The following is a 17,803-nucleotide window of genomic DNA, read 5'->3' as shown; positions in this document are numbered from 1 at the left end:
CTCATCTTTGCTCCCTTGAGGCTCGATTTACCGATGAACAGGAAATTGATCATGGGTCAGCCATTTTTATTTGAGGAAGACATTTTGGGTGAATTCCAGGGCATGTACGGATTCTTTCCTAGCTAATGTTCCCGAATGAGGCCCAATCAGTCGCGGGCTTCCTTGACAGATGGGCAACACTATATCGCAAAGCATTTTTTGCCGACACCGTCGCATGTGGGTGGAACGTGGCGTCAAAGCTGGATCGTTTGGAAGACTGCTTGTGAAAACAGGTGCTCAGGGCCCTGTTCATCACTGCTTGCCTTGCGGCTTTCACTCTAATTATTCTCCAGTGATGGATAGGGCAGACGACAAAGACGGAGAAGGAGGAGAAAATTGCGGCGAAAGACACAGCAAGTGTGTCAGCTCCTCCGTGACTCTGAGCCGGCCTGTCAGACACCATTACAGAAAAGCTCGTCTCCCGTGACTTGGCCGGGGAGATTCCGCGGGGACGAGGGGCCCGGGTCCTCATCAAGAAAAGACTGCCAAAGCCATCAAACGGCAGAGGCGCATGCCAGACAAGCTCCTAGCGTCTGTCGCCCCCATTGCTCCCAACCTGTCTATTCTTCTGCCTCACTCGAGCAAACGACTCACCCTCGCCGGTCCCCGGCGCTCGCTCGGCCGCTGTGACTTTGTCTCCGCATCCGTTGTGATCAGTGTTTGGAAACAAGACACCGTCGAGGAAGAGTTTGTCACTTAGCCGGACAACACTTCCAATTCCTCTGTCGAGGGAACCGGGCCTTGGCTTAAGCTCTGTGACAAGATCCGTCGATGCGCAGTGTTTGTCTTTTTTGCTGGAAATACTAATTGGAACTGAAAAAAAGACCGAGATGATTCCGATTGCTGACCGTTATAGCAGAAAGAATTCCCTTTGTGGGGCATCGTTTGTTGGAAGAAGGACGAAGGCCAAGCCTCAGAAATACCACCACGACAACAACTTTGTTTAAAAAGACACATTTCCCACATTTCTTGCCAAAGCACGAGATGAGAAGCGTGGAAAGATTTTAGCCAAGGCAGTCTAGTGTTCCCAGTAATTGCCGTAATATTCATAATCCTGTTGACAGGAAGGAAAAGCTGTTTCTCACCGTGTTCAATTGATTTTGCCCTGTTTAATGGTCTATTTGTAGGCCAGCACTTGATCCATTCATCCGTGTCCTCATCAGGGTCACGAGTGATCTGGAGCCTATCCCAGCTGACTTTGGAACGAAAAGCAGGTTTCACCTTGCAATGGTCACCAGCCAACCGCCGCTGGCCACATAAGGGCAAATCCTATTTCATACTCACATTCACACCTATACTCAGTTCTTCAAGAGATTCAAGAGCGTTCAATTAACAAGGACAAAATGAGGACCAGACTTGGAGAAGACAACAACAACACTAGTGCCAGTCTGTGACCAAACTAGTGAGTTACCATACTAATACTGAACTAGGACCTGTTAAGGACCAGAGTGGTACAAGTCACACAACAGACTTTGACCAGAATATAACTGATTGATACCAACCTATAGAACCAGACTAGTAGTACTCAACTATAGCCAGTATGGAAGCAGACAAGTACAAGACTACAAGCGAAATAGAACCAGACGAGGATCTGGCTCGGACCAGGACCAACCTAGGAAGCGATTAGCACCAGACATAGGTCAGTCAAGTGGAAGACAAGGACCGTACTAATCCATCTATCTGTTCTCTCAACTATTTTTCATCATAGCAGATCAAAAGTACATTGGTACAAGAGTAGAACCAGAACGGTTACAAACTGGACACCAGGGTAGAATCAGCCTAGGACCGGGTTAGAACCAGAATAGTGCCAGAGCCAGACCACAGCAAGACCATAGCCACAGTCGAACCAGACTGGGATCATTGATCTCAGTAACCAAATGAACTCTTTCCATACATGTTTTAGAATGCGGTCACGTTTTAAACACCAAACCTTAGAATTTAGAAAGAAATGGACGTGCTAATCAATAGCCCACATTGTTGTTGCTGTGGCTCAGTCACTGAAGCAAGTCCTCAGTTTTGACACTACAAAGACTGTTTGTTTGGACTTATATAGAACATTTGGAATTGATCACCCCTTGTGGTGTTCTTTCCATAGAGATTGTTTTCACAGTAAAGTTGACAACTGACTGACCTTTCGCCTGGGATATGTCATCCATATTCGCTTCGAAATAGAGACACGATTAAACATTGAACACAATTGTTCCACGATGGCCCAAATGAATTGCGTGAGATCGTGCTGTTCTTGCTGACATGATAGGCCAGATGGTCAGTTTCATAAAACGCGTTCACAAATCGACAGAGGAAATTGCTGATAGAAGCTCATTTAATAAGGACAATGCTTTGTTTTGGAATAGTATATTTTAGGCCAAGTAGGAAAACAAAAGAAAATCCAAACGAAGCATTATTTGTTTCCAATGGAAATGATGCGTAATACAAATTCTCCAGCAACTGCCTCATGACTTCCTGAAGCCATTTTTATGTACAGTATATAAAACCATCTGCATTGCAAAGTTTGTGTCCTTGAACTTTAATCGCTTTGAATGGACATTATTTCAAGGTTAATGGAGTACCTCGAAGGCTTTTACAAGGCTGAGACAGATGGACATCCAGTCTTAAAAAAAAAAAAAAAAAAGAGAAAAAAACCCACCTCTGGCTACAGCTGTGGCCACACTGGAGGTGCGCTGAAATGTGAGCATTACGAGCCTCGTGAATGGACGATTTATTGCTTGCCTCGTGCGTTATACTGCACATAGTTACCTAATACACTGGGGAGTAAGTTAAAATTAATGACGGTAGAAAGGTGGAGATCATCTCAACTCACATGGAATGTCATTTGGTGTTTCTTTAAGCTTGTCAGGGCAGAAGAAACAATCAATTCACATGTAGATTTGGTGGAACATGGCGGCGTGGGATGTGGGGGGTGCACGTAATAGTGCGATTTGAACTTTTGCTGGGTATTTGATGTGTTCTGTAAATGCTATCTAATGATGTGTCACGAGAAACGTCTCATGTCGCAGTCAAAGGCATTGTTACTCAGTCTCGGGCAGGGCGGACTTAGGATTCTTGCTCGAGACCAGGCGGGTACCAGACTTGTTTCATTGTACCATTCCAAAAACAGCATTGCAGAACTTGCTGTGGTCACAAATGTCAGTTGATTTGTCTTTGAGATACCATACGCAGTCTTTGGTCCCGTCTCGACCTCCAAAAGTCTCGGATTTGTCTCCAGCCCCGATAATGTAACCCAATTCCAAAAGGCTCCTGCAGCAGGACCTGCTCCAATCTGAGGCCTGCAAGACACAAGGGGCCGTCTCATGTCTTGAGCCCCAGGTGATGGCCGCCCCGAGACGTCCTTGTCGGAGTCGATAAAGCCGTAGCTTTGAGAAGTGCCGTGAGGCGTAAGCGAAGCGTGTGTCCGGGGGTTGTCCGGCCGACTCGAGAGGACTTTGTAGCGTGGAAAAGAAAACGACGCAGTTGAGAGCGAGCGCACCGAGGGGCTCATCAGAAGTAGAACGTGCCGGCGCGGCGCCGCCTCCTATCCTCCTATGAGGCTAGCCCCACTTTTATGGAGATATTTATTATTGATAGAGGTGGATGATAGCCATGGGAGGAATTGCATAATCTAGAGCCGCCTCTAATGGCTCCAGGAAATGGATCGGGCTGTCAGTCAGGCTGCTGTGTGGATAAGGAACATGTGTGCGTGAAGCTCTGTGTATCTGTTTGGCTTGTGAAATGATGGCGTTCTGGCAGCCACAGATGGAGCCAGTCACTCGCAGTGCTCCATACGCCCTTCGCCTTGTTATTTACTATCAAAAATACAAACGCGAGAAGGGCATTAAGAGCCGCGGCGAGGGAAAAGAAAAATGTCCGAGCTGTCGTGCCAAGAGGAGGCTTGAGTGCAATTGTGCTTTCGGTCAAAGGGTCACGACGGAGATGTGAGCCAGCCTTTATGACTTACATTTGCAGATTGTCTTTCGTCACTCCCGAAGGTAGTCATTTAACGATAGCACTTGTCATTTCAATCTATCGGTCCTTTTTCTCCAACTGCGGTCAGTTTGTGCCGGCTGACTTTGGATGAGTGTCGGCCGGGGTACACCCTGGACAGGTCACTGGGGATTGGGCGTCCAAACGTGGGAGACCACGTAAAGACAAATAGGCTGCAGGGGTCAATCTGGTAGCCTTCAACTTGACTTCCTTACATTCAGAACCAAAGCGAGAACAATCTGCTCCCTCGGTGTTATCAATTTTAGTTTTAGTTATAAATCGTTTTTCGTAATTAGCATCTTTGTGCTTTGAGAACAGTTCTACGCTACGTGATATGAAACCAATTCATTAGTAGTAGTGGTGGTCGCCCCCGTCAAGCAAAGGTTAGTATGGTCTTGGAAAATAATCTTCCCCTGTGCGGTCTCCCTGGACCCAAACAGTTGAACAAGCGCTGGGAGCACACGTGAAAAGTTGAATGCCCGCCCAACTGAAACATGAAACGACCTCCGCTTTGTCAGCTTCATTAAAAGCGAGCCGCTTGGAGTTCATCTCATCACCTCCATCTCCAGGACGGTATCTCGGGGTGGCGGTGTTAGCGCTTCGGGATGAGTGCCTCGCCAAAGAATGTTTTTGCAACTCGGGGAAATGCCAAAGTTGTTGCAGAAATTCTTTCTATATGCCACACATGCTGATGCAGCGATAGCGGCGTAGCCAAGCGTTTCATCCCCCCCCGTTTTATGTCAGGGTAAAGCCTGGGAAGCTTGAGCGGGAAAGTTCCCAAGAGTGTCCTTCAGCTGAATAAAATCTCTTTTCAGCAGTTCTGAGCCGCTGGCTCTCCGTGTGTAGGAGGATCTGCGAGCCTGCGGGCCCACATGCGCAATGAGCCAGCCTGCTGTCAAATTGCAATTTACTATTTACTTTGGCTTTTCTTAGATGTTTTTATTCTTTTCCAATTCATGTCGATGCAAATGCCATCCGAAAAGAAACGCTGGTGAAAACAGACCTTCGCGACCAGCGTGAGGACGCGTCGCCCCGCCGTTGCCAGGATTCCTAATTATGGATGAGTAGTAACGCCATTGCGAGTCTCCGGCAGCTTCTCGCACAGATTAGTTCAACATCAGAGTCATGTGAACGTCTTGCGGGCGTGTGGCTGTTCATTAGGAAAAGCCAAGGCTGCTAGTTTGCGCGCTCACAGCAGGCTGTTGTTGCTCGCTTCTCAACTGCTTGGCAACATTTCTGTTGTACAAAAGCTCGGGCATCAGAAATCCTTTGAGTTTGGCCTCCAATTGGCCAGAAAACACCTTTTTCAATTTCTTTTAAATCACCATGGACTTTTACCTCAAATTGACTGGGAATTCGGCCATTTGGGGTGAATCCTAGGCTTCATGCTTTGTTAGAAAACAAAGAATAAAAATAAGCTAGCTCCAGACACCAGCTCGGCGATGAACATGAAATTGGGTTGCCACGTCTATCATAACAAGACGCGTGAAAACGTGTCAAGGACTCGTGTCGGAGATTGAACAGCAGGCCAGCCCATTTCTAGCTTCTTGCAGCTTTAATTGCCGTCGCTGATTGCACTTGCGTTTTAGCTGCAGCTCTTCTTAATCCAACATTTACTCCTTCACACTTTCCCTTTTCCACGCAATGATTTCTTTTGTCAGACTGGTGTTTGGCCTGCAACACAATGCAGCCACTCGCTTGCATTCTTCCGAGCCACATCGCTTTTGTGATTTGAATTGTCTTCCCTCTGACTCGCGCGTCTGCATTGTGTGAGGAGAAAGAACGTACGGCTCTTGGCTCCACTCTCTTCTCTAAATTTCCCTCATGTGCACATGCAAAGGGAAGGTAGAACCACAGCAGCCCCTGCAGGAGACTTGATGAAGAAATCAAATGACATCATTGATGCAAAAGGACGTGTGGCACCGGAAGCTTAAAGCGTCGCCAACCGCGTGATGCTTGCAGCCGCGCTCATGAATCTTCTTCACCTGCCATGTTCTTAGAGAAGTCGCCGTGCGCTTGGCCAGCTTTGGTCACGGCGAACGTGTGGACCGATGTGTGTGTCTGTGTGTGCGCGCCTTTTGCAGTTCCTAAGCCAGCAGGCACATAAGGCCGTGCCATATGGCCCTGGCCAATAACCCCCACTTCCCTGTCTGGAGAGAATTATAGAAGATCAAATTCTCCTGCCCTCTGTTGATCCCGCCACCCCCTGCTTAATCCCGCTCCCCCTCGTCTTTTTTCACCACGCAAAGATGCACAAATTGGTTGAAGAAGTGCATGCAAAATTGCATAAGCCAAAGTTGGGAAAGATAAAGAGAAATCTGGTGTCGTGCAGCTGAGCTTTATTTGCATTTTCAGCCTCTGGAATGAGCTGCCATAAGGATGCCTCGGAGGTACCAGGCGTCTGATTCAACTTTTGCATCATGAGTATCAAGACCAAAATGATCAAGATTGTCGGGAGGCAAGACAAGACACTTTTATTTTCATTGCATTTCCTACAGGAGATAACCTGAGCTGCTTCACGTCATTAAAAGTAGAGGCGCAACGATTAATCGCATTGATTATTGATGATGGGTAGACGACGAGAGTGACACAAATGTGAGTGCAGACGTGAGATCGGAGCACCGCGTGGCAGCAGTGAACTCAATTTGTATCGCCGTTACAAACGAGTGTTCAAAAATAACTCGGTTACGCTACAAGAATGCTTTGCTTGAAATCAGGTTAACTAAAGAGCAGGATGCCTGCCTGCTTGATCTGATTGTCCTACCGTCACATCAGTCAAAAAGATGCCTGATACGAATACGCTCCCGATGCATTTGTAAACTGAAATTGATTTCAGGTCCAAAAAAAAAAATTGACATTTTGAAAAGAAGGTTGAACAGCCACGATGCCCGTCGCATCAATTCGGTGCTGATCGGATCATCCGGCCAGCCAAAAGTCAACTCCAAAGTGCTCGCTTGACAAGCAGCCGCCGTGTTACTCTCGAAAGCATTTGTGAGAAGCGTGCGGCGGATTCACACACTTTGACGATGAAGGCGTGAAAGAATTCAATGTTGCGTAGCCATCAAGAAAAATGCAGCAATCAAAGACGCCAGCGCTTCTGACACAGACTATTACACGGACAGCTTTGTTTCTATTTTCGGATGGTGCATGGGGCCCGGATGCAGAAATGTACCGAGGAGTACAAAGATGGCAATGGCAACAAAGGGCAGCCTAATGAATACTGTGATAACAAGGTCAACGGTATTTGCGAGGCATGGCAAAGAGCGGGGCCAGATTTGAGATGATTTTAGCGAGACGGGAGGGCCGGCCGGCCAAGACCTGGAGGGAGTTTGCGACAAAACAAGGCCAGGCTCATTCCAGGCAATGAATCGAAAACCAACAAACAGCCTGAAAGGACCTGAAACAACACAACAGATGATCCCAGTTATCTGTAGTAGTGTAATGTTAAAAAGCTATTGTTTTTAGCATGCTCGCAAGATTTGAAAGTAGCCTCGTTTCACTAATCGCTACGCCAGTCGCCGCTTTGTGCCAGATCTATTTTGGAATATATTTGGACTGCCTTAAAATACTCGGACGATTTTCCCCGCCGTTGCATCACGCCTGGCACGAGCGCAGGTTAAGAGGCGGGCGAGCTCGGCGCTAAGCTTTTCCCGGCTTCTTTGTGGGCTGGCCACGTCTTTTCTTCTTTTGGAGCCGATTCTCCATCGGCTTCCGTGGCCCCGTTTCGTCTCGTTCACGGTGCTGCTCTGTTTCTGTTTTTGTCCCCCCTGCGAGCCTCGTGGCGCTTCTTTGATTGCGGCGAGTTGGTCGGGCCGCATTCTCTCTCTTCCTGGCCTCCCGCAACACACGTTTGATATTCTCTTTGACTTTGATTAGCCTTCATTCTTGTGTCTCCCTTTGCTCCCCTCAGCCCAATTTTGCTGAGCGTTTTTGGTCGGTGCTACTTGTCTCCCCTGCAGCCTGGCGCCTTCCTACATCCAGTGGCTTTGATCAGACGCAAGTGTGCTGTTTGGCTTTCCCACCTTTCACTCCTCCTACTGCTTTTGGAGTCTTTTGTTGTGCAGTTCATCTGGACTGTTGCTGCTACCGCCCCGCTTGAAAACAGTGTTCGTAATTGATCGTTACGATGCGGCGGGCTACCGAATGGATGCGGATCTTGCCGTATGGGCAAACCTTGGACGATGGCCCCAAACCTCGATTCAAACTGCTACATATTGTATTTATCAATAAGTTTGGATGTGATAGAAACCGTATCAGCCCTTGATTGAATTGCACGTGGATTTGACGATTAGTGTTCACCACTCAGTAGGTGTTCTTGTCTTAGTTTGCTGTATGAATTCTGAGACTTTTCAAACTGGACGATCAAACCATCCAAGCAACTAAAAAAAATAAAATAAAAAAAAACTGTTTCTGAACTGTTTCTTTAGATATTATGCTCAGAGGAAATTCTTGATAAGCGGCGTCTGTCCGTGTAAAAATATTCCAGCTCGCATTTTTTTTTACATCTGGGAAGAAAAAGAGAGACAATTTAGCCCCGAGCTAACAGATTTCACATCAGTAGCTGGGAGCTTTAACAGACCTCAAAGTAAAGAAAGAGACAATCCGGGGCCTCTTTGCTGTGGGAAGCCTCCAATAAATAAGCCTCGGTGTTCTGACGACGTCACAGCCAGAGACTTGAATTCACTGTGATATTCTTCAGTGCGTTACATTTAATCACGCCACGGCCCCTGACCATGAAGTAGCATTTTTCTCTTAAACCGCTGATAACCGTTCTTATCCTGGCAAACAGTCCAGAATATTTTTCTGTTAAATGATCACATTTGTTATTCATGCAGCATTGCGCTGTCAGATCAATATCAAATCATACGAATATCTTGCCTGTGAGAAATTTCCACCCACATATAAAATAGAAAAACAAAACAGAGATTCAGCATAGTGCCATCAATCATATGAAAAATCTCACGTTTCTGCCGAGGCAACAGCCCGTGTGGGGAAATAGAAGAAACCGTTTCCCATATAGCGAGTCACTTAACCTGAAAGTGCTCCAGTGGAGCTATCGTAAGAGAATGAGATACTGACAGAACTGCACGCCACTACCTGGCTCACTGCTTCTGTCCTGCCCACTTCTGTCCTGTCCTGTTTCTTAGTCGCCGGTTTCGGTCCTTAACAGACGTAGCACTACGTCCTGTCCCTGTCCCTGTCCCTGTCCCTGTCCCTGTCCCTGTCCCTGTCCCTGTCCTGCCTTATCGAATATATTACTAGTCGTTTCCCTTCCTGCCTGCCTCAATACACCTTTTCACCTCTAATTGTATTGTCTCAAAGTTTGTGTTCCTCTCTTTGTTGTTAAATTAAGATGACCTTAAAATGGCGGAATCTCACATTACACCCCCCCCCCCACCCCTCCCCTTCTCTCCAGTGCAACAACGACTATGCTCCAGTTTGCGGCTCCAACAATCAAAACTACCAGAACGAGTGTTATCTGCGAAGGGACGCCTGCAAGCAGCAGTCTGAAGTACTGATTCTGTCGGAGGGAGCCTGTCCCGTGGGTAAGCAACGTTTCCATTTTTTTTTTATGGCACTTTCACTTCGTGTAGCCAAGAAGGCGTGGATATTATCGTACAGTACGCCTTTCATGACATCACAACATATTGACAAATTTGAGTGAATGCGTATATCAGATTTGTTTTTTTTTCATACGGTGATTGTAATACAAAATGTTTCATCATCATCACATCATAACAACAGCTTCTCGATTCCAAGGTAATGCCGCCAACGTGTATGTGCAAATTGGGTAACAGGTTGATAAGTGTGTTTATCTTTGTTATCCAGTCGACAGTTCCTGCTAATTGGACTCACATCAAGCCCTCTTGAAGCTGAGCTGAAAGTGCAATTAGACCTTGTTCAAAGAGGGCGCAAATAGGAAAAGTACTGCACGGTTTGTGCACACAACCAAACACTATGGTCTTTCACAACCGCCTTAGAAAACAAAAAAAATGCTTTGAATCACCGTTTTGATCCGGCCACCATTCATTGACGCAAAGCTTCATCTAATGAAGGAAGGCTCTTGACGATTTTGGATGTAGGTTTGGCCTTGGAACGAGGCTCGAGGTCTCCCATCGCTGGATAGAAGTACAGTATATTCGTTGTTGTCGTTGTTGTTGTTGAAAAGATTCACAAATCATCGCTGGCGACGTTTAAGGCTTTGAAAGCAATCCAATGAGTATTCAGTCCATCCACTCCAATGAATATGCCAACACGTTGCTGTAAATGAGTCAATCCGCTGACAAAGTGACACTTCTGAGGCACACATGAGTCAGTGCACAAGCTTCCGCCGTAGCGCCCACGCCAATCGTGCATTTGCTGACACAGATAGCTCAGGAACAAGAAAGCCGGTTAACGTGGCCAGAACCAAACGACTATCCAGGGAGGGGAAAATCCTTCTCTGAGCTCCAGCTACCGACTTGAACAATCGTGTTTTTATGCTCCAGCAACGGAACAAACAGCCTTTGACTGTATGTCTGCGCGTACCCTCGGCGTGGCTGGGGAAGGTTATTTCAGGTCCAATCAAAGCGGTTAATAAAGCCGGGCGCGAAGCTGAAACGTATTACACCATGCGACCATTACTAATGCGCTTGATAACATCAGATTACTCAGCCGAGTCGGACAAAATCAAAGAACAACCCGTGTGGGAGTCCAAATGGCCTTTGATGACGACGTCTCCATTTGACGCAAACGTTCATGGACACATTTGGCCAGATGGAAATCTTTGTTATCATTGTCTTTTTTTTTTAAAGGTGAATACTCATCTGTAATGTTGCATTAAGTTCTTGTTGTCTGTGTTACCTGACTGGTCTCATAATTTGCTGAAATCTTTTTTCATTCAAGTCAGTCATTGCTGTTTAAATCTTTTGATCCTGATTTGACTGGTTCTTAATACTTTTAATAACAGCACGATTACTCATCAGATTCCAATCTGTCCAAATACGTCACCTCTGCCACGGATGGTAATCATGACTCTGGACCATGACGAGATAATATTGCTGACAAATTTGACTCCTTTCATTTCCTGTCGGCATCCATCACATCTGTTAATAGCCAGCTATTTGAAGCGAATCTTAAGAAGCTCCAAATGTGATTGTTTGACCATATCCTCTAGGACACCTTCAAGTTTTATCTTAGCCAGCATAAAAGCTAAATGCGCCTAATTCCTTGGGTAACCGAGTGTTAAAAACGGCTCGCTCATGTGGGAAAAAAGCTGGCAGAGAGTTGCAGATGTCTTCCCTTTCCTCACCACTCGGCCATTCATCCGCGATGGGCGGCTTAAGCAAATGCGAAATGTGTTGAACTCACTCCAACGGCAGCACATTACGCCGGCTAACCGTGCGTCTTATCCACTTTCTCGCACCTGTGCTGTGAAGAAGCCTTCCTTCCGTCTTTGCTCTTTCTTTTCCTCTGCCTTCATTCTGGCTGTCCTCCTTTCGTGCAAAATCCCATTAGCGGCGGCAACGCCGAATGTAATGGATGGATGTCAAGGCCGACCGTGCCGATACTTGTTTACAGGCCACACTGGGAAACGTCACCAAAGGCGGATTATTACCCGACGATACAGCCTGGGTGAGGATGTATGTGGGAATCGTTTGCTTCTGTTTATGTCCAAGTCGCCTCGGTCGTCCTCGAGTGTCTGTTACACTGATTGGTAGTTGTGACTGCAAACAGGAGCCCGGCGGCAGATAAAATTTCGTTTCAATCTCGGCGAGACTAATTACAAAAATGGACAATTTGATTGGAAGATCACCGTGGAGATTCCGCCGTTCATTCGGCAGGTGAACGGCGACTGAAAAATTGTGGCCTACATGATGATCAGCAACTTGCGTTTATGGGAGCGCACGGGATTGCAAACTTGACAGGTTTGTGTGAGATGGGTGGCCTCCAGAGGCCAGTTGCAGCAGCCTGGCTGGCATTCCTTTCAAGACCCAAAGGCAGCTCGGAATGCCTTGCAAATCAGGAACGCCGTGACTGCATCAAACATTACCACGTCAAACACAAAAGCATTCGTATGTATTCAGGTCCCCGTGCAATGAAGCCAGTGTCATTTTCTCGCAATGCGCATTCCGACCAAACATCCATGGAACCCTGATGTGACTGTTTTGTAAAAGATAGCATATCAATATTCGTGGAATTTGTTTTTTTTTTCCCCGAGCCAGCTGTCAAAATGAAGACACCTGTGGAGGGAGCTCTTTAGTGAGATTTTGTGGAAAGAAGCAGTGCAGGGGGAGTATAGTTGACTGGCTAAAACGTTGAGCGGACACAAAAGATCCACAGTTGGAGGTGTTATTAACCGTAAAGGGCTGAAGATGCATCACATGATTATCCTCTTAGCTTTCCTTCTCTTCGATTGCGATTTGCCAATCCAACACCTCATCGTCCTCTTTTACTAGCCTGAAATGGACTTTCGGGGTCAATCCGGAATGATGAGAGCGCATGACCCCTTTTAGCCACTCTTCCAGAGTCCAGTCTTGGAAAAAGTGGAATCCTATTGTCCCATTAGTCACACTGCCAACTTATTTTCTTTGGCTGGTGATTCACAAACTCTGTTTGTGGCAAAGTCGTTACAGATCATCAATTATCCAGTTTTGCTATCTATATGTTCTTTGCGTTCATTTGAGCAATTTTGCACCAATTGAATTCTGCCATCTCTGACCTTACATCCAAGTTTTCGTTTTTGGGGTTGGCTATTTTAGTTTGTATCGTTTTTTTATCGGACTTGTATTGACCAAGAACTTAATTGAAATGTCTGTGCTATGTTGGTGAAACTGTCTGTTCGCTAACCTCCGCCTTTGTCTTCACCCCCAGATGCCGGCTCAGGATCAGGAGATGACGGTAAGATTGCTCATGCCTTCTTTCTGCGTTTTGAATATCCCTTTTCGCTCTAAACCTTTCAACTCGACAGCTCTTGTAACTGCCGAATAACTTCTCACTCCAAACCTGTACGGCAAAATAATTTGGCAAGAATGTTTCACATGTTTTTTTCCCCTTTATTTAAGAAAACAGCCCATCGGCGTATTTCTCAGAGAATATTTTCCGAGCCGCTCCCGAAGCCAAAGTCGCCGGCGCACAGTCAATAAGGGAGCCCAGCCCATCTGTCGGCGTGTTTGCGCATATGCATATATTTGTCCGTCTCGTCCCTTCTTTGCCATTCCTTCATTTTGTCCAGCGGCGACCACATATGAGGCCGAGATCGGAAAGGAGATGATTGGACCGCCAAAACAAAGAGATGGCGGATGAAAGAGTGCAAATGAAACTAGCGCTTGATCAAGCAGGGGAAGAGAGACGAGGAGAGTGGTGACGAGGACCAGCGCGGGGCGGGCGGGCGGGCGAGCTGGCTGGCTGTCGCGGACAAAAGAAAATGGCCTGAGGAAAATGGCAAAAATAGATAAGAGGAGTGAGGAAACAGGCAGCGGGAGATGAGGAAGACACGCGGGAGACGCCGATAAGGAACCTGAGTGAGGCAACGGCAGATAACCCGGGACAAGACAATGTGGCCTCAGAACACGATACCAACATTTGTTATTCTGTACAGTACTTGCTCCAGACGCAACCGCTGCAGATGCGTGACAAAAACACTTCCCTTTGGTCATTGATGTATTTGAGAAATGCGCTTCCTTCTGATGTTCAGAACCACCCTGTTAACTGAATCCAGAGTCTTCACGATACATGTTTGAAGATCAGTTCTGAAAATCTGCATAAATGGTACCTTTATGGTTTTTGTGATTTTGGTGGCTAAAATGAATTGTATTTGCAAATACTTTTCAATGTAGTTGTCGGCTGAATGGAAAACCTACTTGTTTGCTTATGGGTTGGAATCAACGGATGCACATTTTGAGGGACTATTTTTTTCCCAAACACTAGTCATAGTAACTAGTTTGAATCAGGTGTTGCAGCACACCCGATTCCAATGGTCAGATCATTAGCAAGGTCTGCAGAAGCTGGAGAGCAACCCTGATCAGGTGTGTTGTTGCAACATGGAGGACCACAGTTGCCGACCCATGTGCTATCTACTAGATTTCTATTTCCAGTAATATAAATAAAGAATAACTGACAAGCGTACGCTGAAGATTGAGTCTGCCAGTGAACATGATAACAACACTTGAGACACAAAAGTGAAAGGCGGTCAGATAGCAAAGGCGGGAGGAAATCAGAGCCGCTGTTGTTTTATGCGTCGGGGCGAGAAGGTTCAAGAAAACGCTCGTAAAGAGGCCAGCGGGGCTGGCGCTGAAGAAAGCTACGTACGTGAAAAGGCCATCCCAGGATCAAATCCAGCGCATTTTAACGGCCAATGATAAATTTGCTCACATAAAGCTTTGGTCAGCTGGGCAGCTGCCATTTGGCATGCTCGCCAGGGCGTACGCCGCTTGGTGTGTTTGATTTTCTTAATCGGAAGGAAGTCAGCTGTGCAGGCAAATGCTCTCAAGTCCGCTCACAGGGTCAGCGTTCGTCGTTTTAGGGGGGCTGCCAGCGGTCGGACGCAACTCGCATGAGCAAACCAAGACCGGGCTGCTTTTGGTCTAATTTAAGGAATTTATCCACCATAAAATGTCAATCCCGCAATCCATGTTGACTAATCGATGAGGTCATTCACACGCAAGCGCCATCTCTAACAGCTGTTCAGCCTCCAGATAATATTCATCACGAATCGTGTCAAACTATCAGTCAAACTAAGACTTGGGTTGTTTGCGTCTTTTCAGTTCAATGTTGAGAAAATCCTTTTGTGGCCTTAATTGAGTCCCCAACAAGACCAACCTTGATTTTTCAAGGCAACTCTTCTCTACACAAAGCTATTTTCCAAGGTCAGAATAATCAAACGTTGCCATTTTCTATCTGAACGGGACATTCATTATTCCGTACAAAGCAGTGTCACGGCCCTCATTTATGACATCTCCTGCATGGCCGTCACTCTTTTGTGTCCTTCTCATTCTGTACTAACTGCGGCATACACAACAAACAAAGCGTGCGCAGTCAGCACAGTCTGTCACTTCTTTTCACTTCTTTAAAGGTTGACTAATAAAAAGATAAACAGTAGACTTAATGAAAATACAATAGCATGATTGGTGTAATTAATCTCATGATCAGCCCCTCTGACATTATGGATCTGCAAGCACTTCATTTATTTGAATTAATGAACCGCTGCACTTGTCAATCCAATTGAAATTGATCTGGTGCGAGGAAATGATGGTCGCTACGCTTTGTAGCTTTTGCCAAATGTCCTGGCTCAACAGCATCCATTGTGGACAACGCGCATGCACGCGCTATTGGCATGGTAACCAAGTTAGAGGTTTATGGAAGTGAGTCATCTAATCTTCTCACTTTGTGGCCTCTCGATAAGGTTCACCACCGCCGGCTCACTCTTGTGTCTCGGTGCATTTATGTGTGTGTCCTATTTGGTCATTGGATGCCACATGCCTTCTTATTCGCACACACACACACACACTTGCAGGCGCGGAGAAGCCATCCCGCCAATGCGTATGTTCCAGCCTAATAGGCAGGTGAACGCCGAAGGGCAGATCGGCTCCCAGCCTCATTTAGAAGCCTGAGCTTGACTCCAGCTGACATTTGGCGCCGATATCCGCCAGTTTAAAGAAGGACCTCCACTGTACTGATGGCGGCGGGTCAAGGCAAAAGTTGCATTCGTTAGCAGTGCGGAAACTGCCAGAGCTGCTTTTCTTGTCCAAGTATGTCCCTGCTCAAATTTGATCTTCTTGGGGACTACATTGACTTGATTGCGATTTGGATTATTGCTATTTCAGCTTCAGCTAGGAAGCGCATGCTAAGGGGGCGGGGCAGGGACATGGTTAGGAAATAACTGCAATAACAGCTCATTTGGAACCATATCTATCTGGAGGTGAGGGGGATCAATATTTTGTGAGTAAAGTTTTGTTCATTATCTGATTTGATGATTTATTAAGCTGACTTTGCTCAGTAGCTCTTCTTCATCGCCATCCATAAAACCAAGGTGGGCCGCAACATTCCGATGCCAAAAAATGGAGGCGAGTCAATAAAGTTAAAAAAAGACAGGAGTAAATGTTGGAGGTTTTTATTCCTTTCACGTACGTCTGCAAATGAGACGTTTGCCAAGACCGGTGTCAGAATTTAGCCAGGCGGCCCACTCTTGGACGGATCCGCTTTAAGGCCAACTGTGAAGATTCTGTAGAGTTGCCACGAAAGCTGATCTGCCATCTCAGAGCAGACACGTTTGGCGGATAAGCCTTTATTTTGCTCCGGGGATAATGCTGTAATCTAGACCGAGAGGGATGGACTCTGAGAGCTCCCTCTCAGCCATCCATCCGCCCGCCCGCCCGCCCGCCCGCCTCGGCCTCTCGGTCCAAACGCATCCAATCGCGCCGCTCAGAAATGATGATTCACATTTCCATCGCCATGTCAGAGCGGAGTGCGGCGGGGGGCTCCGACTGAAATGAATTCTTCAGAAGCTGCGGGAAGGGAATCCGAGTGCATCCGAGCTATCAGTGGAGGTGGATGAAGAGCGGGACGGCGAGACCGCCGGGGTCACCTCTGGGCCCGACCCCCATCTCGCAGGCATTAGGCATTTGATTTTGGGGGGTCATCTTGAAGCGAATGCAGCAGAAGGGAGCTGGGCAAGATTACTTTGGATGGATTGGAAGAGCCAGTGCAGCAAACGCCTGAAAAGAAATTCTGGAAAATGCCTTCATTCACCTTTGGGTCTCCAAACAAATGAGATTTATTCTGCCCTTTCCAGAATGCAACAAGCAGACGCTGCCGTTTAGTTTGCCGTGACCTAGTAAATGCGCTCGGCATCAGTTCCTTCTTTAAAGCGCATATGAGCGTTTCTCTTTGGAGATGTTTGTCTTGAGGGACGTTCAAGAGCACCGCTCTCGCTGTGTGCTCAAACATCTGAAGGCTGTATATTTTTTGGATGCCTTTCAATACTCATAGCAGTGGCTTGCATTTTTAATGATTATGTGTGGCGCTCTCTCGTCAATGACATCTGGAGTGGAAAGGCACTCGAACGAAACGTGAGGTTGGTGAGTTGCCGGAATCACCGGCACGCACTTTTACTCAAACAAACGCGTCGATGGAGGTCACCTCACAGAAACAATCGGGAATCCAAGAGGAATTGAATGCGAGGAGAACAGCTGACTTTGCCTGAAATTCTTTGCCTGCTTGTGAGAAACAAGGCTTTAGTATCTTTGACTCCGCCAAAGAGGCTCCGTCAGCTGCTTCGACGATGCAGCGGGAAATGGGAAATATTATTGGCCTTCCCTTTTGGCTCCGTGTTTCATTTCTCTGTTGGAAAATTGTTCGCAGCCTTGAGGAAGAGAAAGATTTGTTCCGAGAACAGCCTCATCTAATGAAGTGGCAGAATGCTATCAGATGGGCTTTTTTCAGGGCCCAGTACGGACCTTCAGCCATTGCATAACGCAAATCAGAGATTGACTTCTTTCTGAGCTGCCAGCTTGATTTAAAAAAAAAGCCAGTTGTCTGGTGCTTAAGCAACCTGGATGTCAACAAACAAATACATTTAAAAGGATTTGCACATTTCTACTTGCCAGTCAAAACTGCTTGCACTTTTTGATTCGTTTTATTTGAATTTATGCGCAAGTCCCATGTGGAGTAAATGTTTGTGAGTGGATAGTATGTTCAAAACATATTTGTAAGTATGTTGCAACGTATTTGCCAGTCAACAAGCGTCCGCATCCGCAGTCATGCCTCAAACCAAAGGGGAGTTTTAAAAATACCAAGCAAATTG

General features: G+C 46.6%; 1 protein-coding gene across 1 annotated transcript in view; it reads left to right on the top strand.

Annotated features, from left to right (window-relative positions):
• Positions 1 to 17,803, top strand: part of tmeff2a (transmembrane protein with EGF-like and two follistatin-like domains 2a) — a 49,780-nt gene that overhangs the window by 13,656 nt on the left and 18,321 nt on the right. The window contains exons 3-4 of the mRNA XM_037280870.1: positions 9,437 to 9,566; positions 12,874 to 12,900. Coding sequence (XP_037136765.1) covers positions 9,437 to 9,566; positions 12,874 to 12,900 — 157 coding nt within the window. The remainder of the gene's footprint in view (positions 1 to 9,436; positions 9,567 to 12,873; positions 12,901 to 17,803) is intronic.

The sequence above is a fragment of the Syngnathus acus genome, chromosome 21 (genome assembly GCF_901709675.1).
Source record: "Syngnathus acus chromosome 21, fSynAcu1.2, whole genome shotgun sequence".
NCBI lineage: Eukaryota > Metazoa > Chordata > Actinopteri > Syngnathiformes > Syngnathidae > Syngnathus > Syngnathus acus.
This window is presented reverse-complemented; position numbering and strand designations above follow the sequence as displayed.